The 25,768-nt window shown below is 38.6% G+C and overlaps 2 protein-coding genes across 2 annotated transcripts in view; both read left to right on the forward strand.

The window, feature by feature from the left end:
- Positions 1 to 1,441: 1,441 nt before the first annotated feature.
- The window catches only part of LOC127420192 (zinc finger protein 850-like), a 296,445-nt gene continuing 272,118 nt past the window's right edge, over positions 1,442 to 25,768 (forward strand). The window contains exons 1-2 of the mRNA XM_051662245.1: positions 1,442 to 1,492; positions 2,042 to 2,203. Of these exons, the coding sequence (XP_051518205.1) occupies positions 2,042 to 2,203 (162 nt within the window). The 5' untranslated portion in view covers positions 1,442 to 1,492. The remainder of the gene's footprint in view (positions 1,493 to 2,041; positions 2,204 to 25,768) is intronic.
- LOC127420334 (zinc finger protein 239-like) lies at positions 6,424 to 11,011 on the forward strand. Its single transcript, XM_051662548.1, has one exon. It carries the CDS (start codon positions 8,901 to 8,903, stop codon positions 9,930 to 9,932), a length of 1,032 nt encoding a protein of 343 aa, XP_051518508.1. The 5' UTR covers positions 6,424 to 8,900; the 3' UTR covers positions 9,933 to 11,011.

The following is a 25,768-nucleotide window of genomic DNA, read 5'->3' on the forward strand; positions in this document are numbered from 1 at the left end:
TAAATTTTTTACTATAAACAAGTTAATAACAAGTGAAAAAAACATCTGCAAGAACAGTGAGACAAATTATACTTATATTAAAAATACATTTTCTGATAAAGTAAATGTATCTTGTTTAAACCATTTTTTTAATTATTTTTTTTATGGGAAAACAATAAAAAAATTCTCATCAAGAATAAGATTTTTCTAGTATATCTTTGCCCTAATATCAAAGGTCTTACTAGAGAAAAAATATATGTATGATCGAACATGGATTTTCTTGTTTAAAAAAAATGTAATCGTGGCTGGTAACATGTACATGTAAAAGGGCTAGAAATAGCATTTTAGCTTAGCATAAAGCTAAATGTTTACATTACAATTTACACAAGGTTAACTATTTCAGCTGCCCCAAACTTACTTCAAACAGAGTGCACGCAATGACATCTTTTTCGTCAATGACGTCACATACACCTTTTAAACAGTATAAAAGTGACCTGCTGTCTGCTCGTATGAATGTTACACACTATAAGAAAATGTTACACCGCTGTTCCAACGTTTCTCGGATTGCATCATTTATACAAGCAAATATTTTCCAACTGAATAAACAAATATTAAATGAAACAAATGACAATAAAATGCAAAGTAATCTCTTCGGTAATCAAAATACTTTTTGAATGTAACTGTATTCTGATTACCAATTATTTCAACTGTAACTGTAGTGGAATAAAGTTACTTATATGTTGTATTTGAATACGTAATCCTGTTACATGTATTCCCCAACCCTGCATAAACATGCCTTCTATCTTCCTACTTTGCGGCATTGCATATTGTATTTGAATCAAAAAGAAAATATAAATGTAATCAATACATTTGTGTGAAAGAACAAATGAAGAGAAATAGAGATGTCTCTGCTAAACTGTTCACTTCACTGGAAAGATATTAATTTTATATTGGCATAGTTAAGGTTAATTAAATGTTTATTCAATTGTAATGTCTATCAATCATTTTCTGACTTAAAAACACTGTGCTGAAGTCATATTTGGAAGGATTTGCTTCATATCTGCACATTAATATCCGGTGCTGAAATAGTGTTTTAATAAACCCAAAATCAAGGCTCAGTTTTCAGTGTGGTGTTGACATGACTTCAACAGTGTTATTAATTTAATTAATTGAATTGTTTTGTAAGTATTCAAAAGGGTTTTGACTACAAATGACAAAACATTATCTTTTTGTGACTTTTATTATATATATAAGACAATAATACAACAAAAATAGTTTCTAAAACTACTAAAATGACACTTTTAATTATAATGCATCTGCATTCTTTCTCTCCAAAGTGAATTATTACTAGTCAAAATTGAACTTCAAGATTAACTTTGCGAGTTTTTCAGGTTAAATCAGTTTGTGTGATTCACTCCAGTCCAGTAGATGACGGAAACACACCGGGAGTTGTTCTGCAAACCGACATAAAACACGAGAATAAACAAGAGCTGCTGCCAGTTTAAACACTCAGGTAAGTGTTTAATGTGTTTGATATCATTTTATGTGTTTATGTGGGATGCACATCAAGATCTGTGTTGATGTGTATTTTTCTGTGCATGTTGTTTTTATGGCCATAAACAAAGCTTATTATCTCAGCATGGAGCTTTGTTTTGTGACAGACGCTTGAAAATATTCAGTTTCAGGAAAAACAAGCAGAAATCTGAGAATATCATGTTTCATTTCTGATATATGAACTCTTTAAATAAAGCAGCTGATTGTAAAGGAGTTCAATGTAGGTGATAATATATTGGACAGTTTATAGCCTTGGTTTAACTATGGGTGTAGTAGTAAAACCTTAGTTACTACAGTTTTACTACAGTAAAATCATGGTTATTTTGCGTAAGGGCTGAGCTGATAATATTCCTGCTGTCAGGAAAATTAAACTAAACACAACACACTTATTTTTTAAACCATATCAGAATTTTTATTTAACAGAGCTGTTTTTGTGTATAATCATTTAATAATCTTTTTAGGTCTGATGAATGTCAGTTTATTATAATGATGATGATTTTGTGTTCAGATGTTCATCATGAGAGAGCAGGTGGATGTGATCTGCTGTAAATCAGTAGGAACTGATCTGTCCATGCTGGATATTGATGATTTCATCACAGAAATCTCTCAGCTGAAGAAAGAGGTGACGTCACTGAAGACAAAACTGATGGAGAGAGACGACAGGTTACAGGTTAAACATTCATTTCATCCTTAAAGTTGAGATTGTAAGCTTTCAAATGATGTGATATGATGAACGGTACAGATGTGATTGTGTTGTGTTTGTCAGGAGCTGGAAAAGGTTTCCTGTCAATCTTCAGTGTGTGTGACTGATGGGACCTCCACAGAATGTCAGGATTCAGTGTGGAGCGGCAGAGATCAGTCCACACCACAGCGACTGCTGGACAAACTCTCTGAACAGAGATCCAGAGACACACAGGACTCACAGCTCACTTTACTCTGTTCTACTGATGGTAATCAGGGTGATCAAACCTCCACAGACTCTCTGATTTCTGTCTGTAACACTGGAGAACAACAGATGCTGCAGACACCAGTGAAGATGTGTTCAGTGAAGCTGCAGGACTGCAGGAACCTGATGAAGACGAGAGGAGAAACCACAGAAGAGGAACAGCTGAGTGATGAAGATGATGATGATGATGATGATGATGGTGATCAAACCTCCACAGAGTCTCTGACTTCTGTCTGTAACGCTGGAGAACAGCAGATGCTGCAGATACCAGTGAAGATTAAAGTGAAGCTGCTGGAGGAGATAAAAGAACAAAACACAGCAGAGGAAGAACAGAGTGATGATGATTTTATTACTTCAGGTATGTTTCATAAATGTTTTTCATTTTATGGCAGTAACCCCTCCAATGCTCCGATCCGAACATGAGTCCAGAACCGGAGGTGCACACTCGTAAGCCGCCACATGGGAATTCTACTTTCTCAACCAGGCCCTACAGTGAGAGTAAGCATGTAGGGGATACCTCTCCAGGCCAGCTCGCACCCGGTCGGGGACAGAGAAAACACAGGATAAACATGACAGCCTCAACCAACCGCAGGGTAAATGCTTATTAAGTGCCACTTACACTTATGATGGTTGAGAGGCCATCCCCATGGATTCTCTGTCCCGCTCCAGGCTTTCCATCTTACCAACAAATTAGAGGGCGCAGGGCTCGCAAAATTTCAAATCTCTGGTAGCCCTTTGGGCAGGCACTCTTCAGATTTTGGTAGCCCGAAATGAATTTTACTAGCCCAAATAAAAAAAGAATTTTTTTTTAATGTAGAAAATTGGTTAGGAGTCAAAACATCAATCAAAAACTTTTTCAAAACACAAATATTAACAATCGGAGAGAAAATAATCAAATTAGAATCATAAATACAAATATGCATCTGGTTCTAACTGAACTGAAATTTCTATGAATTAATAAATTTTGCCAACGGTAATTCATTTTTTGCAACATAGTATGCTATTCTGAAAAGTTTTTTCAGGACTTCATGTTGTGCTTGGTTTATTTTTAGTATGTTTTTTGCAATTGGCGTTCGTTCTGGGAAAGACGCTGCAGACTGGGCACCAATGCACTTTTTGTGATGCAGGGATTTGTCATGGGATCTGATGGGGTCTTTCCTAAAATTACTGGTTCCAGTGACAAAAACACTCGTTGAGTCAGAAATAGTGGGGAATTGTTGACACACTTGACAGAACATTGTGTCGTTTACCATGTCATGTTCCAGCCACAGAAATTGTATTGTCCATGACACCACCATTTTTGCCTCGTAGTCAGATTTTTCTGAACTCTTCCGCTTTGTTGGCTGTCTACTTTTCTTTGTCTGTCCCTTCTTCATCCTGACCTGTTTTTTTGGGCCGAGTAGAACTGAAATACCGCCGTAAATCCATGCTCCTTTTAACATTGTCACACATGCACACACAAAAGTGTCAGCGATTTTCGCAATGTTCTCCACTGCGCACGCGATCTCTATCACTTAGCAACAGTAAATTAAGTGAGAACGACACTGCTTTACAGGGGGTGGCAGCACCAATTGTCTTTCCCAAATGTCAGAACTTGCAGTTGGATTCAGGAGGGATGGAGAAATAATGACTCTTAAAGGTTTGACGCTTAAAAGATTCTAAGCATCAGGAGTGTTGAAAACAGTGTCACCTTGTGGCAGGTCAAATTTATAGCAGCCATAAACCCGAGCGCGTAGCTCTGTTGTGTTATCCATTAAGCACAAATAAAAGCCTGACATCGCTAAATGTGTTCAATTTCTGATGGAATAATTCACATATTAATGTGTGGCAATAAATTCAAAATTCAGTTTGAGGCAAGTAAATGGTGCTCTAATTATTTTATGCTGTTTATATAGCAGAATATATGATAGTGTGTGTGTTAGCACATGGATTCAAACATTCTGACACGCAAAGTGAAGCATTCACGTGAAAGTGGGGCTTCGTTTTTTATTGATCATGTGTTTCTCTGAAAACAATAGCTCTGGCACGGAGATTCATGAGAAATTGCGCTGCGTACTCGATACACGTTTTGAAGCTAAACTTCACTGCGGACAAATCGGCATGATCAAAAATGTTTCCTTAAAATAACAAGTCAAGAGAGAGAATAACGTGAATTTGATTACACTATTTCAGATAGCCCGTTGGGCATGCCGGTGATGCATTTTGGTAGCCCGACTGGAAAACACAATAGCCCTGGGACGTCGGGCTAGCGATTTTGCGAGCCCTGGGGCGAGTGTATTGGGGTTAGCAAGAAACAGGCCTTCTAGAGGTGGTTATTTTAAATAATAAACATAAAATGTTCAAAATGGGGGAATAAAAGTGTTCATAGGGGTCTAAAAATAAAGGGGAATCTGGCCTTCTCACAGTGCAGTGGGGGCTGTGTGAAGATTGGGGAGTGCCCATGGGATGGTCCAGGACATGGGCGAGGTCTGGCGGTCACACACACGCTCTCCTCATAGGTTCTGGGCGTGATGGGCGGTGGCTTCTGTGGTGGCCTGTCTTCCCAGTGTGTGAGGGGATGGGCAACCCAGCATCCAAGCCCATCGACTGCAACGGGTGCTGTTAGGCCTGTCACGATTATTAAATAATCGCCTAATCGCGATTATTTGATCTAACCCCGGTTGTTAGTGATAACCCCGATTATTGTGCAATTCAAATTCCAGTCACATCTTAATGCACAAATATGGTAATTTTAAGGGCATATATTAATACCATGAACACCATGCCATCTGCTTGTCATTCAGTTGAACTGCGAGTGTCACTGAGCCACACCGCAAAAGCGTGTGAAGCACTTCTTATGCACTCTGATTCGCACGCCCGGCAGAGCCTTGCGCAAAAATATAAATGAATAAATATAAACTTTGACAGCGAATGCAAAGCGCACCGGTTTAACTTTAAAGAGCCCATATAATGCTAATTTACAAGTTCATGACTTTATTTTGGGGGTATACTAGAATAGGTTTACATGCTTTAATGTTCAAACACATTATTTTTCTCAATGTACATTTCTGCTAAACCTATTTTCATCCTCTGGCTGAAACGCTCTGTTGTAGCTCCTGTCTCTTTAAAGCCCCCCTTTCCGAAAAGCCCAGTCTGCTCTGATTGGTCAGCTGGCCCACTCTGTTGTGATTGGTCAACCGCTTGTCGGAAATGTAACGGCCCTTACCATAACTGAATTTCAGGCTTCCTTAACAGCTGTAAACACTGTTGTAACTATGGTAACAGTGGCATTGGTTTTTGCCGTACCAGCTCTAGCCCGAGTCCGATAATGATAGTTTGGAAGAACAAGCTAACCGACCCGAACCACCTTGACAAGCACGACTTGAGCAGGACATTTCACAGTGGTAAGTTTTAATTTTATAGCTTTCTTACAAGTACACTGATTATTGTGAACCTAACAAAGCTTCAAATTAAAGACACGTAGTGCACCTAAGTTAGTCATTTTTTGCTGGAGCGGGTGTAGCCAAACTTTTTCCACCCGAGCTATGAACAGAGAACAGAGGCTTACTTCCGGTTGGACATTTCCAGGTTGTATTTGAGAGTTAGTGAGCAAGTTAGCCATTGAATACCGTGAATAGTGGCTGTAACATTACAGCTTGTAATTATAAGTAAACTTCCACACTTTACCACTTATAAAGACTCTTGAGATCGACAATTTTGTGACACAGTTTTAGGTAAAAGCCGGCCCAAAGCTGAATAGTACACCCTTACCAAAACAATAACGTTACATAGCAAGTTAGCCGAGCACTACCGTGGATTGCAGACGTAAAATTACTGTTTGTAAAATAAATCCATCCCCACACTTGATCACTATTTGTGATAGTAAGAATGACAAACAATCTGCATGATTCTACACAATTGTGGGTAAAAGTGGGCCTGCAGCTGATTAGCAAAACTATTTCAACACAATAACATTAGCTAGCAGGTTAGCAGAGGCCTACAGCTGTGCACTGGGTGTACACCGTAGCCATAACACAAAACTCTGCATTTGAACTCTCGGTAGCAGATGAATCCACAAATAATCAAGCATACTTGCAGGTTGTAAGCACCAGATTGTCCCAACAAAGTGGGAACTGCACCATCTTTCAGGAGTAACCATCTTGAAAATTCGATATTGGTTATGGTTGTACTGCCGTGGAATAGTAATAAAAATCAATTTTAAACACTTATTCTTCAATTCGTCTGCCTTTGGAAGTCCAAACAAAGAGGTTTTGCTTTTGCAGTGAAGAAAACAACGTCTTCTCGACATGGCGACAACACTAACCCAACTCATCCTGGCCTCGGCATTAACTACATTTGTTTGAGGGCAGGCCAATGTAGCCCGTAGGCGGGCATTTTTCAAATGTGTTACATAGTGACGTAGATACCTCAAGGAAGGAATGGCCGGACTACAATCCAGCCGTTTATTGTAGTTCTTGAGCAGTGTTGTCTGTGGGAGAAAATAACTCCTTTTTGCATGGACTTTGTGCTTTATAACTTTGCAGACCTTTTACATGCACAAGCAGCTACATTACACACTAAAGGAAAGGTAAAATCCTATAAAGCATAATAGGGCCTCTTTAATTTAAAGATTGTGTAATGGCAAATGTTAAAAAAAACTTTTTTCTAACAAAGCAGCGTTCTGAAACATCATGTAAATGAGAACGCCAATTCTCTTACGCTGCTTAATAGATTAAGAGAAAGCGGCTTAACACACCTAGGTTTCTCCCAGAAAACGCAGCTTAATGTGGCCATGTAAACACATACGTGGCATTCTAACGTTTTTTTGGAGGAGTGCGAATGTGTGTGGAATAGACCGGAGAACAAACGTCTTAGGTTGGAGTCCAACAACAAGTTAACAGCGGAAAGAATTCAACATTTCTTTGAATACAGCGGGAAAAGCACATACACTATAAACAATACCCATTTACACACACCAATGTAAAATATCGATGGTCCCTCACGTTCACGTATATGCGCTGGTACATTGAGGGAATCCCAGAGTTTTATTTAAGAGTGAAACCCCACTATTGCAGCGCAATTCTGCTGTAGGTCACGATAGAAATTTAAGGAAACACAGCAACAACTCTGGAATATCTGGAAATAAAGCGAAGCAACAGAGAGTAAAGTATTGAAGTCTTCATCGGATACCATATGTATTATTTACACAAGCGTCGCGGGGAAATTACATTGCTGTGGAGAAAGCTGCTTATTGATTGAGCCGATTGTATATGGGAATAAAGAAACGCCGCTTAAAACGTGCATGTAAACAGGAATGCTGCTTTCTCGCAAAAAGCTGCTTTCTGGTGTCCATGTAATCGTAGTCAGTGTTAATGACACAGTGACACAAAGGAGGAGATGCACACTTTATTTCTGTGGAGTGATAAAATGATGAAACGAAATCTCAAAGGTTTTGCTTCATGAGAAATAAGGACTCGTGGGTTTAATCAACGAGCGTGTGAAAGTGAAGAAATTAGGATGGAAATATTTTACCATTGCATAAAATAATATACAATATTATATAATTATATAATATAAATATAATTTTTTTATGAGTTCCAAAAACAATGCAAATCTAAAATTGACCAAAACTAAAGTTAACCAGAAAGAGAGACATATTTTAAGTATTTAGAAATATTTTGATATTGAAAACATTATTTTTCATGTCATTCATAAGTTTTTAAAGACTTAAAAGGAAATAATATATCCCTATTTTATTATTTGATGTATATATTTGAAGTTACATATGTAAAAATGACTTCTTAAGGTGTATGAAGCACACATGCACCTTAAGAAATATGACAATTTATATGACAATTAATCTTCATAATCACAATTAACTGACAATTAATCGTCAGCCAAATTTCTTAATTGTGACAGCCCTAGCTGCTGTCCTCCCCTACAAAACATCTCATGCTGCGGGTCCAGCGGCGCAACTAATATGTCCAGTACCCTCCCCGCTCTGCTCCTGGATCTGCGAGGATGCCAGTGTGTGAGCACAGGGAGATAGAAGCCGTGGTTAAGAGGCTCTTCACATCAGGTGCACCTCATCATCCGCTACCCAAATGAGGCTTATTAAATTGCGCCCTTCCTCTCTCCTGCCCACTCCCATTGTGAACCGGGCTGAAGGACGGACTTCAGTTCCTCCACATTTGTTTCTGACTAGTGAATACTGTTCATGTCACTCATAATGCAAATTGAACACTCAGAATTATATGAAAGCTGAATTTTCTCACATGTATTTAGTTCTTGAAAATGAAAAATTGGTAGTAGTTTGCACATGAAAAATAAATTAATAGTAGATGTTTTTGTTCTGCCGGTGTGATTTCATTTTTGTTTTTTTTAATACATTTGTTCCTGTTGAACTGATTTTTGTAAATTTACTGTGTTCATTGTAGAGCTGATGGAAGTGAAAGAGGAACGTCAAAAACTGAAAGAAGTGGAGGAGAAACATGTTTTCACAACTGGAGAAAAATCTTTGAGTTGCTCAAAGACTAAAAAGAGTTTCTCTCTAAAAAAGCCTCAAAGAACAGCAGCTAAAAAATCATTCACCTGCCCTCAATGTGGAAAATATTTCACAAATGAAAGACGGCTTAATATGCACATGAAAGTTCACAATGGAAATGTCACACCTTACACGTGCAATCAGTGTGGAAAGAGATTCAGAAGTAAAGAAGGCCTTAATTATCACATAAGGATTCATACTGGAGAGAAGCCTTACACGTGCCATCTGTGTGGAAAGAGTTTCACATGTGCAGCTAGTCTCGCATATCATATCCGCTCTCATTTAGGAATAAGGCCATTTGAATGTGATAAGTGTGCTAAAACATTTGTTGGGGAATCGTGCCTAAAACAACATCTGAAAGTGCACTCAAAAGAGAAGCCTTACAAGTGTTCTTTTTGTGGAAAGAGTTTTGCAGACCTGTACTATTTTAAAGAACATCAGAAAATTCATACCGGTGTGAGCGCTCATATGTGCTTTGAATGTGAGAAGACCTTTATTACAGCCAGCCACTTGACACTGCACCAAAGAATTCATACTGGAGAGAAACCATACAAGTGCTCACACTGTGAAAAGAGTTTCTCTCAGTCAGAAAACCTGAAAAAACATGAGAGAATCCATACTGGAGAAAAACCTTACAAGTGCTCACATTGTGAAATGAGTTTCACTTGGTCACAAAGCTTGAAAACACATGAGAGAATTCATACTGGAGAAAAACCTTACAAGTGCTCACACTGTGAAAAGATTTTTACTCGTTTAGGAAACCTGAAAAGACACAAGAGAATCCATACTGGAGAAAAACCATACCACTGCTCTTCATGTGGGAAGAGTTTTAACCAATCAGCTCATTTACAGAAACATGTAAAAACAATTTGCCAAAGTAGTCACAGTGAGCAAAAATCATCTTCGGGTTTAGCAAGATCAAGTAAATAGTATGAAAAATTTGGTAAATGCAAAGATGGAGTTTCTCTCATAAGGGCAACATCATCTACAGTAAGGCCCCATTTGCACCATTTCATATCCGGATAGTATTTGGCTATTCTTTAGCTGGATTTGATTTACACCTTGTAGTCAAATGCGGTAGTTGAAGGGAATGTTTCCTCCTCTGTCCAAACGGAACTCATACTTTTCCATTGTTTAACTCATTACCTCTAAATCATCATTTCTTGTAGTACGTATTAGTTCACCAAAAAATTACAATTATAATTTTCTCACCCTCATGCCATCCGATATGTATGATTTTATTTGTTCTGCAGAACACAAAGCAGGATTTTTGGAAGAATCATTGTTTTGAGGAATGAATGCTATACAATGCTTGCAATTGCCAAAAAACTGAAGATTTCACACAAAGGTGTACACTACAGTCTTCAAAGACAAAGGACAACTGGCTCTAACAAGGACAGAAAGAGATGTGGAAGGCCAGATGTACAACTAAACAAGAGGATAAGTACATCAGAGTCTCTAGTTTGAGAAATAGACGCCTCACATGTCCTCAGCTGACAGCTTCATTGAATTCTACCCGCTCAACACCAGTTTCATGTACAACAGTAAAGAGAAGACTCAGGGGTGCAGACCTTATGGGAAGAATTGCAAAGAAAAAGCCATAAACAGAAAAACAAAAAGAAAAGGTTAGAGTGGGCAAAGATACACAGACATTGGACAACAGATAATTGGAAAAGAGTGTTATGGATCTTAACCCCATTGAGCTTTTGTGGGATCAGCTAGACTGTAAGGTGTGTGAGAAGTGCCTGACAAGACAGTCACATCTATGGCAAGTGCTACAGGAAGTGTGGGGTGAAATGTCACCTGAGTATCTGGACAAACTGACAGCTAGAATAACAAGGATCTGCAAAGCTGTCATTGCTGCACGTGGATGATTTTTTGATGAGAACTCTTTGAAGAAGTTTTTTTCAAATTGTAATAGTAATGTTTCTTGTTGTTAATTTCCTGACTATATACACTGTAATCAGTTGAATGCCACTTTGGTGAATAAAAGTATCAATTTCTTTCCATAAGAGCAAAATCTGTACATTATTCCAAACTTATGGCCGCCAGTGTAAATCGAGGCATTTACACATGAACGAGTTTTGAATGGAATGCATCTCAAACCAACTCCGAAGGTGATTTGAGTGATCGGATTTATATCCGCCTCTAATCCGTCCTGGGGGGCATTTACACTTGGTCTTTTCGTGATGGTATAGCTATCCAATCAGTAAAAATGCATGAAGTGAAAGTGCAAATACCGCCAAAGAAACTTAAGTAAACTAATACTTTGAGTTACAGAATATGAGTTAAAAATAAATGATTGGTTACAAAATTCTTTGTTTTCTTTGTAACACCATGGTCAGGTTTGACTGTAAACAAAATGTGACAGCAAAAAATAACACAAATGATAAAAAAGACAAACTTTGACATAATAGTTTGATAACATCTGAATATAATTTGTGAATCACTGATCTCTCCAACAGTGCAGCACTTTATGTAAAAGTTCATTTCTGATACTACAAGTATGGCATTTTTGGCATAATCTACACATCAGGGTAGAGTTCTCACGTAAGTTAGGACGTGAAGTTCACACTAAGGACTTAGTAACTACAAGTTAGTTTATAACTAAGTCAGTGCTTAATTTGGTTGCACCACCTGTTCTTAAGGCAAGACTTAACTAGTAAGTTGTGAGCTCACCGTGAAGTAATGCATAGTCGCATAATATGACGTTAATATTAATTGATCCAATAAGCAGCCTTCAAATTTGTATACAGAAGTGTTAAAAATCCATCAGTTTCAGTTTTATTTAGTTACAGTTGATGTTCAAACCTTGTTTTCTCACGTAATTGTCCACTGTAATAAATTATATCCCTATTAATATATGAAACGTAATAAAACAAGATTTCATTAATTATTTATTTAGCTTATGTAAATAACAATATTCAATAACTGTATCTAAAATGAATAAGGGACAATACATAAATAAATACTAATACAATAGGCTGGAAAAATAGACATTTATTCATTTTAATATCTATTTCGTATATGTTGAAACTTGACACCGGGCGGCGTACACAGGAAAGTGCACCGTTAGTTCGGTTTCATGCTGAAGAAGTACGTTTTTTACATAATGTGTTCTCCTGTAAATGTAAATGAGTGTAAATGCCAACATCATCATATACATGTCGAAAGGATTGGAGCCTGTCAACCAAAACAGCTCATTGATGTCATTAAGTGAGTCTGCTATTTATTCCATCCGTTACTTCTGGTCGGAGGCTTCCGTAAATATTTAGTTCGTACATAGGGTTATGTCCTACATAAATATAATGGTGCAACGCTCAAATATTTAGTAGTGCTTAAAATTGTGACTTAGTGCCCATTTACGCCACAACTAGGCTAAGTCATAACTTACGTATAGTTGGTCAACTGGCCCCAGTTGCCTTGGTACATGTTTATAGGGTTTACATACTAAACTCAGCAAAAAAAGAAATGTCCCTTTTTCAGGACACTGTATTTTAAAGATAATTTTGTAAAAATCCAAATAACTTTACAGATCTTTATTGTAAAGGGTTTAAAAAGCATCTATTATGGTTTTTCAAATATTACCTTTCATGTAGTGTGTAATATAGCTGTTTGTGAATGTAAAAAAGTCTGCAAAGTTTCAAAAATCAAAGTGCATGACAAATGGAGTTATTGACACCCAACAGAAAGAACCGATTCTGACCACCTGAAACGAGTCGTTAGTAATTCCAGACTTACTTCCTGTACTAACCTACGTAATTTGGTAAAAAACCCGCCTCTGGTCTTCTTTGGCTGCTCGCAAACAGCTTTGACCCACCCTCAAACACTACACTAAGCGGTAGACCAATCACAACAGACTGGGACATCTGACCAATCAGAGCAGTGTAGGCTCTCTGAAAGGAGGAGTTTAGAATGAATCCTTTAGAACTAGGGGTGTGACAATACACTTAGCTCATGAGACGAGATGATACACGATACTGGGATCACGAGAACGAGACGATATTTTAACACTATATACACTACCGATCAAAAGTTTTGAAACACTCATTCTTTATTATAATTGTTTTTTTTGTTTTGTTTTTTTTTTCACATTTTAGAATAATAGTAAAATCATCAGAACTATGTAATAATATAAATGGAACTATGGGAATTATGTTGTGACTAAACAAAATAAAGTTATATTTTAGCATCTTCAAAGTAGTCACCCTTTGTCTAGAATTTGCAGACATGTACTCTTGACATTTTCTCAACTTCTTGAGGTATCACCCTGGGATGCTTTTTAAACAGTATTGAAGGAGTTCCCATCTATGTTGGGCACTTATTGGCTGATTTTCTTTATTATTTGGTCCAAGTCATCAATTTCAAAAACTTTTTTTTTTTTAATAAATTTTAGTTTTATAATGAAATAAATTAATATGGTGGCACAATTATATTTTTGTCTACAAAACTAATTTCAAACATTTAAGCATACACCTTCAGATCAAAAGATTTTTAAGATCATGAGAAACATTTCAGTCAAGTGTTTCAAAACTTTTGACCGGTAGTGTATGTGACTGGAAAAATAGTCTTTTATTCGACTGAAAGTCACAAAATGCAAAACAATGCAGGTGCATTTTGAAATGTTTTAACTAATCATCTTGTAGTGAATGTCACTTCAGTTCTACTGCAGTAAAAGACAGAACAATATGCAAGCACTGTAAAAGGTTTTGCCACAAACTCAACTGACTGGCTTCTCTCCTGTATGATTTCACATGAGTCTCTTCAGACCTGGTTGATTTTATTTGAGAGCTGCAGTGGTTCTGTATGTGTCTTTGCATAGTGCTTGTGTTAGCCGCGGTGTACGGCACTATTTTCTTACAGTGCTTACATATTGGCTGTGTCTCGTTTGGAAGGCTGCGTCCTCTGGAGGTCGCATTAGTCGGCCGCATACGTCATCGAGGCTGTCTCGTTTCATTTATTTATTTATTTATTTTTTTGGGAATGCAAAAAAGGTTAACAATTGTATAAATGTAAGTGCATGTACATAATTGACAATAGATAAAAAATAAGGAAAAGACAAAAAATAAATAAATAAAATGAAACAAGAGGATGCAGCCTTCCAAACGAGACATGGCCTTTGTTCGTGTCTTGTCTGTTACTCTGTCACCGTTTATTGTTTCCACCGGGTACCTAAAATGCTGCCACACAAACGATTTAAAAGTGGCGGGGGCATCTTCTATGCTAATTTCACCCTCACACGCCGTCATGCTGATATCGTGAGACAGCTTTTCACCTCAATGAGAAATATCGTCACGTTTTAATATCGCGAGATTTCGTGGCACGAGATCTCGTCACACCCCTGTTTAGAACGAATCATTGAACGAGTCGTTTTTGACACTGGGGGAAAAAAACGCTGCATTTTAAATTATGAGCAAATTAAAGTGTTTTTTGACCTTGGATGCATGTAATTCTATTGTATGAGACCTTTAAAACAAAATTAGGCACGTTTAAAAACCATAATAGGTGCTCTTTAAACTATGTTTTCCATGCTTGTTCAATGAACCATAAACAATTAATGAACATGCACCTGTAGAATGGTCGTTAAGACACTTAAAGCTTACAGACGGTAGGCAATTAAGGTTACAGTTATAAAAACTTAGGACACTAAAGAGATCTTTCTGCTGACTCTGAAAAACACCAAAAGAAAGATGCCCAGGGTCCCTGCCCATCTGTGTGACCGTGCCTTAGGCATGCTGCATGGAGGCGTGAGGACTGCAGATGTGGCCAGGGCAATAAATTGCAATGTCCTTACTGTGAGAGGCCTAAGACAGCGCTACAGGGAGACAGGAAGGACAGCTGATCATCCTCGCAGTGGCAGACCACGTGAAACAACACCTGCACAGGATCGGTACATCTGAATATCACACCTGTGGGACAGGTACAGGATGGCAACAACAACTGCCCGAATTACACCAGGAACGCACAATCCCTCCATCAGTGCTCAGGCTGTCCGCAGCAGGTTGAGAGAGGCTGGATTGAGGGCTTGTAGGCCTTTAACAATGTCGCTTATGGGCACAAATCCACCTTCGCTGGACCAGACAGGACTGGCAAAAAGTGCTCTTCACTGACGAGTCGCGGTTTTGTCTCACCAGGGGTGATGGTTGGACTCGCGTTTATCATAGAAGGAATGAGCGTCACACCGAGGCCTGTACTCTGGAGCGGGATTGATTTGGAGGTGGAGGGTCCGTCATGGTCTGGGGCGGTGTGTCACAGCATCATCGAACTGAGCTTGTTGTCATTGCAGGCAATCTCAACGCTGTGCGTTACAGGGAAGACATCCTCCTCCCTCATGTGGTATCCTTCCTGCAGGCTCATCCTGACATGACCCTCCAGCATGACAATGCCACCAGCCATACTGCTCGTTCTTTGCGTGATTTCCTGCAAGACAGGAATGTCAGTGTTCTGCCATGGCCAGCGAAGACCCCTGATCTCAATCCCATTGAGCACGTCTGGGACCTGTTGGATCGGAGGGTGAGGGCTAGGGCCATTCCCCCCAGAAATGTCCGTGAACTTGTAAGTGCCTTGGTGGAAGAGTGGGATAACATCTCACAGCAAGAACTGGCAAACCTGGTGCAGTCCATGAGGAGGAGATGCACTGCAGTACTTAATGCAGCTGGTGGCCACACCAGATACTGACTGTTACTTGTGATTTTGACCCCCCACCCCGTTCAGGGACACATTACTCCATTTCTGTTAGTCACATGTCTGTGAAACTTGTTCAGTTTATGTCTTGGTTGTTGAATCTTTTTATGTTCATACAAATATTTACACATGTTAAGTTTGCTGAAAATAAAAGCACTTGAAAGCGAGAGTACGTTTCTTTTTTTGCTGAGTTTATGATGCTTTGAGGAATGGATGTAATCTATTTCATCAGTTTCAACATAGATTTTTTTATATCTACAATTGAGTGTTGTTGCATGTTCAAATGTAAAATTTAAGTTGAAAGGGTTTTTAAGAAATCTTTTATATACCAATTATTTTCATCATATAAAAAGTGTATACATTAACGGATATAGCAAATAAAGCATATTGCACACTTTTGTAAGAGTGGGTCCCAGGAAAACACAAAATGTCTCATTTGTGCCCTGGGCCGAGAAAATTTAAGAACCCCTGCCTTAAATGTATCTTTAGCAACCTGTCCTGACAGTTGCCTCTATTATCAAATATTTATACGCAAATTGCATACATGTTAAATCACGTTAATGACAGTTAGATAAATAATACATTATTTTGTTGAACTCTGATTATTTCTGTTTCAACATGTCTGGCCTGCTGTGTGTTTACTTGTTATCTTGTCTGATGTTCGTTCTCTAAAGGTTTGTCTATTGGTTTGCATTGACTCACATGTGCACAGAAAATATTTCCATTGACATTAAAGCTTTTTAAAATGTTATCATTTGAATGCATACATTTTAAAACACACACATACATATACAGTAATATAGAGTATACAGTATAAATATACAAATAAATAAAAATGAGGGTTTCCTAAACTCATCCACACTCCAGTCCAGTAGTTGGCGGGAAATCACCAGAAGTTGTTTTGTAAACCTTCATTAAACACAAGAAGAACTCACAGTTTGAGCACTCAGTTCGGTACATGTTAATTGTTTTTTGTGTCATTTTGAGATTTATATTATTGTGCCTGTTGTTTTTCTCTCTTTGGCGTTTTAATGGTTATAAAAGAAGCTTATTATCGCCGTATGTGGCGGTTTTATGACTGACTCTTTAAAATATTTAGTTTCAGGAGAAACAAGCAGAAATCTGAGAATATCATGTTTAATTTCTGATATATGAGCTCTTTAAATCCATCAGCTGATTGTAAATTATTTCAGTGAAGGAGGTTATATATCAAGCATCTGGAACATTGTGAATTTGAGAGGGTTTTTACATTAAGGTGCTGTTGGAAATCAACCTAAAATCTCATTATTTTATTTCTATAGTGTTATAATTTTCTGACTGTACATGAATACACACATTACTGAGTTGAGATTGGGATTTTAGTGAAAATGTTTCTACTTTTTAATAGATTTTACAGTAATTATTTTCATTAGGCTGTTATTCATTTAAATCTATGAATATCTGAAGGCAAACATGGCCAGTTTGTTTCCTAATATCAATATCATCAAAACAGAATATATATTACACTGGAGGACAGCTTTATTCATAATATGTCCATCATTTTAGGAGATCCTTTTAAGCCCTTTATTTTACTGGAGAAACAAGCAGAAATATCTGAAAATCATTTTTTATTACTGATTTATGAGCTTGATAAAATGGAAAAATTGGAAATTAGTTCAATGAAGGTTGAATAAAGGTTGCTATGGGCTAACATCTGATAATATTCCTACTTCCTACAGGTAAGTTAAACCAAACTCAAGGCACACATTTATATATTTACCATCTCTCAGCTGAAGAAAGAGGTGACGTCACTGAAGACAAAGCTGATGGAGAGAGACGACAGGTTACAGGTTAAACATTCATTTCATACTTAAAGTTGAGATTGTAAGCTTTCAAATGATGTGATATGATGAACGGTACAGATGTGATTGTGTTGTGTTTGTCAGGAGCTGCAAAAGGTTTCCTGTCAATCTTCAGTGTGTGTGACTGATGGGACCTCCACAGAATGTCAGGATTCAGTGTGGAGCGGCAGAGATCAGTCCACACCACAGCGACTGCTGGACAAACTCTCTGAACAGAGATCCAGAGACACACAGGACTCACAGCTCACTTTACTCTGTTCTACTGATGGTAATCAGGGTGATCAAACCTCCACAGAGTCTCTGGCTTCTGTCTGTAATGCTGGAGAACAGCAGATGCTGCAGATACCAGTGAAGATTGAAGTGAAACAGGAGGAGATAAAAGAAGAACACAGTGATGAAGATGGTCATTTTATTCCTCCAGGTATGTTTCTTCCTTTAAAGTTTTAAATTTTCATGTCAATCGACTATCATGTCCGTTTTACTCAAAAGTGAAAATAAAAAGTTCCCTGTTGTTTTTATTGTTTTTAAAGTGTTCAGTTGTCTTTTAAAAAGGTACATCTCTTTATTTTAATTGTTCCAAAGTCATAAAAGTTCTGCAGTATTAGTGACTCTGGATTATAGTTTTAGTCTTAATTTGATATTTTAATGAACAAAATAATTAATTATTGCATTAAAGGAATAGTTCAGCCAAAAATTAAATTGTCGTTATGTACTCACCCAAATGTTGTTCCAAACTAGGAGTGTAACGGTTCAAATTTCTCATGGTTCGGTTTGAATCACGGTTTTTGGGTCACAGTTTTGGTGCGGTTCGGTATTTGCTATGTTCAGAAAAAAAATATATTACTGCCAAATCCAAAGTAAGAACACTCTATTTGGTAAATACTTCAACAGGTTTGCCCTTAATAAAAATCACCATGGTATTACTACAGTAACCATAGTTTAACCATGTTATTTGTAGTAAAATCATAGTAATAGTTTGGAGATAATTGGAGTGAGGCGGCACCCCCTTGTTGGCGACTCTGCCACCTGTGCGTCTGTGCGTTTGTGATTCACTTTTTTTTGTGTGTGTGTTTTTTTAATGACTTTTGATTTATGATTATCAGCAGGATTGAACTTTGATGACGCAATTATGGCTGCATTCAATAATCGCACTTTGGTTCGCCTTCTGTGGCTTTGGGTAATAATTGTTTGGAGAGCTGCTCAAACACCAGGCCTACAAACTGGGAATGAACCAGGCCCACCTTTCATCACCTATAGTTGTGAGAAGCTTCTGCAGCTACAGCCTTTTGCATCAGGCAGATTGGATCTTGATGCTGACTTGTCGGAAATCAAGCTCAAGACTAGAAAGAGAGGCCGCAGAGGAGGGGTCCGGGTCAGGAACAGGCAGCAGAGGTACAAACCTGTGCTGCCCTCAGTTATCATGGGGAATGTCCACTCTTTGGTTAATAAAGTGGATGAATTGACAGTTTATTTGCAATATGATCGCTTATACCAACAGAGCAGCCTACTGTGTTTTACAGAAACTTAGCTATCAGACAGGATACCAGAGTCCCATGTGAAAATGGAAGGTTTTTCACTACACAGGATAGCAAAAAACAGGGTGGAGGTGTCTGACAGGTGGTGTCTTCCTGGTCATGTCATGGTGAAGAAGATAGTTTGTGACCCAAACATTGAGATATGTAAGTTGCCGACCTTACTATTTGCCAAGAGAGTTCTCTCATGTGATTGTACAAGTGGTTTATATTCCTCCATCGGGTAATGGGAAGTTGGCCACAGAGACAATTTCGAGGGTCACCCATGACTTGCAACGCTTCTCTCCAGATGCGTTGGTTATTAATAACGGGGATTTTAACCATTGCTCTCTCTCTGCTACCCTGCCCTCATTTAAACAAATGGTGTCATGTCCTACGAAGGGTGATAAAACTGTCGATCTGTTTTATACGAATATTAAGGAGAGTTTTGTTGCAAAGTTGCTTCCCCCTCTTGGGAAGCGGATCATAATTCAGTATCTCTGACATCCAGATATTTTCCTGTGGCTCCGAAGCAGCCGATTACATACAAGAGTGTGCGTGTGTGGTCGGTGGACGCTTCTGAAAAGTTAAGAGAGTGCTTTGATTGCACAGACTGGACTGTGTTTTTAGATGATGGCAATGATCTGGACAGTATCTTTGACAAAGTCAACTGTGTTGAGTCTGTCATTCCCTGTAAACGAATTAAAATGTTCCCTAATAATAAACCGTGGGTGACAAGGGAGGTCAAAGCTGCTATTAATAGGAAAAAAAACGGTATTCTTTAGTGGTGATAAAGAAAAGATTAAAATTGCTCAAAATGAGCTGAAAGCAATAATCAAACAGGGTAAGCATTAATATATGGAAAGGGTTGAAGGACAGATGTCCAGTTGTAACATAAGGGATCTTTGGAATGGCATGAAATCTGTTACTGGTTATGGGACAAGAAATCCCAGTTCTGGGATAAATGTAAATGAGGCAAATCAGTTCTTTGCAAGGTTTGATGAATCAGATTTTTCTGCTTCTCATGAGAGCATGCTTACATCTCTTGGACAGAGCAGTCCTGAGGACTAGTAGCCCAGCTATTGTTAATAATGTTGATGAGGTTCGACAGCAGTTAAAAGGCCTTAAGGCTAACAAGGCAGCAGGCCCTGATGGTGTTTTTTCCAGCAGTGTGGGAAAACATCTTGTCTTGTTCCAATTCCTAAAAAAAACTAATGTGAGTAGAAATCTTTAATCTTAGACCCATAGCCCACACATAATGAAATGTTTTGAAAGGATTATCCTTGGTCATCTAAGTAGACAAGTATCAGTCTTTCAAGACCCCTTGCAATTTGCATACAGGAAGGGTGTGGGAGTAGATGATGCACTACTTTTTATGCTTCACAGCATTTACAGCCACCTGGAAATAACAGCAAGCTCCGTAAGGATTATGTTTTTTGTTTTCTCTAGTGCTTTTAATACAATTCATCCACATCTTTTAGCTAATAAATTCCTGAATTTTAAACTGCATAACACAACTATTGCTTGGGTCCTAGATTATCTCTTATCTCGTCCTCAGTTTGTCAGACTTGATAATAAATTGTCTGAAATGATCTTAACTAAAACAGGAGCCACACAGGGCACGGTTTTATCCCCATTTTTATTTACACTTTACACCACTGATTATAGGCATAGTCAGGTGTCTTGTCAAATCCAAAAGTTTTCGGACGATACTGCCCTAGTGGGTCTACTTAGTCAAGGCAACTGGTGTGATGCAAATTTTTTTAAATTGAATGTTGGGAAGACTGAGTTAATTATTGATTTTAGAAGAAAGAAAGAGGAGATCTTCCCAGTGATAAAATAGGATCAGTAAGATGATTAGGAAGGCTGGCTCGGTGAATGGCCTTACCCCAGACTCTCTTGAGGTCACTGTAGAAACTAGAACAAGGGCCAAATTAAAATTGGTTTTGTATTTTGAAGGTCATCCATTACACAGTGTTTTTAATAGACTTAGAAGCTCATTAAGTGAGTGACTAGTGATGCCTCATTGTACTACTGAACAACTTAGAAGGACTTTTGTCCCTCCAGCGGTCAGATTTTTCAATGAACACTGGTAGATATGGTATAGATCTATAGCACCTTCAGCTGATAATCATGTCTCAGTTGTCATTTTATGGCTTTTTTATTCATTTGTTGATATCTGTGAATGCAGTGTCTATATTGTTTGCTGTTTGTGAACAGTTGATGTCAGAAGTTCACATACACTTAGGTTTAAGTCATTAAAACTCATTTTTTAACCACTCTTTTCATATTAGCAAACAATAGGCAAGTCATTTAGGACATCTACTTTGTGCATGACACAAGTAATTTTTCCAAACAATTTTTACAGACCGATTTTTTCACTTTTAATTGACTATATCACAATTTCACTGGGTCAGACGTTTACATACACTTTAACTGTGCCTTTAAGCAGCTTGGAAAATTCCAGAAAATTATGTCAAGCCTTTAGGCAATTAGCTTCTGATAAGCTAATTGGAGTCAACTGGAGGTGTACCTGTGGATGTATTTTAAGGCCTACCTTCAAACTTAGTGACTCTTTGCTTGACATCATGGGAAAATCAAAAGAAATCAGCCAAGACCTCTGAAAAAAAATTGTGGACCTCCACAAGTCTGGTTCATCCTTGGGGGCAATTTCCTCCCAATAGCCTGAAGGTACCACATTCATCTGTACAAACAATAGTACGTAAGTATATACACCATGGGACCACGCAGCCATCATACCACTCAGGAAGGAGATGCATTCTGTCTCCTAGAGATGAACGTAGTATGGTACGAAAAGTGCAAATCAATCCTAGAACAACAGCAAAGGACCTTGTGAAGATGCTGGAGGAAACAGGTAGACAAGTATCTTTATCCACAGTAAAACTAGTCCTATATCGACATAACCTGAAAGGCTGCTGAGCAAGGAAGAAGCCACTGCTCCAAAAACTGCCATAAAAAGCCTACAGTTTGCAAGTGCACATGGGGACAAAGATCTTACTTTTTGGAGAAATGTCCTCAGGTCTGATGAAACAAATATGTTTGGAGGAAAAAGGGTGAGGCTTGCAAGCCAAAGACCACCATCCCAACCGTGAAGCAAGGGGGTGGCAGCATCATGTTGTGGGGTTGCTTTGCTACAGGATGGACTGGGGCACTTGACAAAATAGATGGCATCATGAGGAAGGAAAATTATGTGGATATATTGAAGCAACATCTCAAGACACCAGCCAGGAAGTTAAAGCTCGGTCGCAAATGGGTCTTCCAAATGGACAATGACCCCAAGCAAACCTCCAAATGGCTTATGGGAAAATACCTTAAGGACAACAAAGTCAAGGTATTGGAGTGGCCATCACAAACCCCTGACCTCAATCCGATTGAAAATTTGTGGGCAGAACTGAAAAAGCGTGTGCGAGCAAGGAGGCCTACAAACCTGACTCAGTTACACCAGTTCTGTCTGGATGAATAGGCCAGAATTGCAGCAACTTATTGTGAGAAGCTTGTGGAAGGCTATCCAAAACATTTGACCCAAGTTAAACAATTTAAAGGCAATGCTACCAAATACTAACAAAGTGTATGTAAACTTCTGACCCACCCTGGGAATGTGATGGATGAAATAAAAGCTAAAATAAATCATTCTCTCTACTATTATTCTGACATTTCACATTTTTAAAATAAAGTAGTGATCCTAACTGACCTAAGACAGGGAATGTTTGCTACGATTACATGTCAGGAATTGTGAAAAACTGAGTTTAAATGTATTTGGCTATGGTGTATATAAACTTCTGACTTCAGCTGTATTTATGAGTTGAACTGGTGGCAATGAGTTTCCGCACAGGGATTAATAAAACTGGCAAGTCAAGTAACCACGAAATCAACATGGTTACAATATACACTGATGAGCCAAAACATTATGACCACCTTCCTAATATAATGTTGGTCCTCCGTATGCTGCCAAAACAGCACAGATCCACCCGAGGCATGGACTCTAAAAGACCCCTGAAGGTGTCCTGTGGTATCTGGCACCAAGACATTAGCAGCAGATCCTTCAAGTCCTGTAAGTTACGAGGTGGATCCTCTGTGGATCAGACTTGTTGGTCCAGCATATCCCACAGATACTCAATCGGATTGAAATCTGGGGAATTTGGAGGCCAGAGCAGCACCATGAACACTTCATCATGTTCCTCAAACCATTCCCGAACAATGTGTGCAGTGTGGCAGGACTCATTATTCTGCTGAAAGAGGCCACTGCCATCAGGGAAAACCATTGCCATGAAGGGATGTACCTGGTCTGCAGCGATGTTCAGGTAGGTGGCATATTTTAAATTGATGTCAGGACCCAGGGTTTCCCAGCAAAAAATTGCCCAGAGCATCACACTCCCTCCACCGGCTTGTCATCTTCCCAAAGTGCATCCTGGTGCCATCACTTCCACGGGTAAATTACGCACATGTACATGGCACGTAATGTAAAAGAAACGGGACTCATCGGACGACGACCATCTTCCACTACTCCAAAGTACCAGTTCCAACGCTTACGTGCCCATTTTACGCGCTTTCAATGGTGGACAGGGGTCATCATGGGCACTCTGACCTGTTTGCAGCTATGCAGCCCCATACGCAGCACTGTGTGTTGTGACACATTACTCCCTTAACCATCATTAAAACATTTTGTGACTTGTGCCACAGTAGACCTTCTGTCAGTTCGGACCAGACGGGATAGCCTTCGTTGCCCTCTTGCATCGACATGCCTTGGGCGCCCAACACACTGTCGCTGGTTTGTTGTTTGTCCCTCTTCGGAGTACCCCACAAACCTTGCCATTTCAGAGATGCTCTGACCCAGTCGTCTTGCCTTAACAATTTGGCCCTTGTCAAAGTCACTCAGGTCTTTACTCCTGCCCATTTCTCCTGCATTCAACATGTTGACTTTGAGAACTGATTGTTCGTTTACCATCTAATCTACCCAGACCTTGACATGTGGCCTTGTTAGGAGATGATCAAAGGTATTCGCTTCACCTGTGTGTGGTCATAATGTTTTGGCTCATCAGTGTATAGAAAAATCATAGGTACTACATGGAAACTACAGTGTTACTGTTGTAAAATCATGGTTAATTGTATCAAAACCATGATTTCTGCTTAGAAAACCTTGGTGACTGCAGCCATGGTTACTACAGTGTTAGTAAAACCATGGTTAATTTAGTAAAAAAAAAAAAAAACTTTTCTGTATTTATTAAATCAACATTATGGTAATACCTGCATTATTATGCTACATGCATCAACATAAAGTGCATTTCAAACTCAACATATATTCAACATTCGGAAGCTGTGCATCACTATAGAACGAATTACCTTGCTATTAAAATAGATATGAGAAGGGATGTCGTAATGGCTCGAGTGTTTTAATCATACACTGAAATCCCAAATCTTCATCAGTGGAGTAGGGCAACATATCTTTGGCAATGAATACTTCAAGCATTTTAGTTATTGTTTCATGTCTGTCCGAAATAGTACTGAGTACCTGCTTAAAACCGGAAGGGAGTGTGTGCAGTTTCAGCTTATCTGCTGCTCAGTGCGCCGGTGATGTCGGCGAAAATGATTAATCATATATCCATGTTGAGCGATGTCAGTAATCAGTGCCTGTTTTGTAACGTTTTTTGATAATCGCTGTTGTAATTGATTGCAAAAACAAAATGTTCCCAGACAGGAGACTTGAATAACATAGGGGGATTCTCTATCAGCGGCTTGTTTTCTCCACTTGCCATTTTCATCTACATACAACATAGGGCTGGACGATTAATCAAATTTTAATTTCAATTACGATTGTGGCTTCCAATGATTATGAAAACGAAATAATCAAGATAAAACGATTATTGTGCTGCGTTCCATTTCGCAATGATGATCTCATTTTATTTTGTGTTATAAAAACAGAGCACCCCTTTCCTTTAAAGCGGTGTGCTTTTGCCCCTCCCTAAAAGACCAAACTCACTCCCCTCCAGGCTGTGATATGTTTAGTTCAGCTTGAGCCAAGATAACAGAAAGAGAACCTTTTGTCATTTTTATATATTTAATAAATGTTCAGTAGTTTTCAGTTGGTTGTTTAAGTGCACTAGGTCTGGGCGATAGGACTTACAAAGAACCCAATGCCGATTACGAAACTCAATTGATCAACGATGATCAACAATATCAGGAAATGGCAAAATCATGGATCTGGGAAGTCATAAAATATATTAAACAGTGGCCAGGGTGTGAAACTAGCACCCGCCACCAGCTAAATACGACGAGGTTGAATTCAATTCGCAAGCTCCTCGTCCAAATGTATTTCATGCGCGGGTAATTTTGGTCGTCTACCCGCAAAAGGTAGGATCTGTAAGACGTCTCAGAGTGACACATGACAAGAAATGCTGTTAGTCACAAAGACATGAGCTTGAAGAAACACACTATTATATTTTTAGAAACAGATAAAAGAAAATCTGTCAATGCTTGTGTCTGATTCACTGTTTCAGGGCTCCAGACTGCAACTAAAATGGTCGCAAATGCGACCAAAAATAATTTATTTTGCGACTATAATTTAAAATCTAGTCACCAATGGCGACAGTCGGGTTGTGTGTGTTCATATGCGGTTTCATCAGATATCATCTTGTGAGTTATTAAATACATCTTTAGAGTGCGCACCATCAGTGTGTCTCGCGCTGCTTTTCAACCGTTCAACAACAACAAA

The sequence above is a fragment of the Myxocyprinus asiaticus genome, chromosome 29, assembly GCF_019703515.2.
Source record: "Myxocyprinus asiaticus isolate MX2 ecotype Aquarium Trade chromosome 29, UBuf_Myxa_2, whole genome shotgun sequence".
NCBI classification, from domain to species: domain Eukaryota; kingdom Metazoa; phylum Chordata; class Actinopteri; order Cypriniformes; family Catostomidae; genus Myxocyprinus; species Myxocyprinus asiaticus.

Coding starts and splice junctions, on each gene's coding strand:
- LOC127420334 (XM_051662548.1), top strand. CDS start 8,901: ATGGAAGTGAAAGAGGAACGTCAAAAACTGAAAGAAGTGGAGGAGAAA.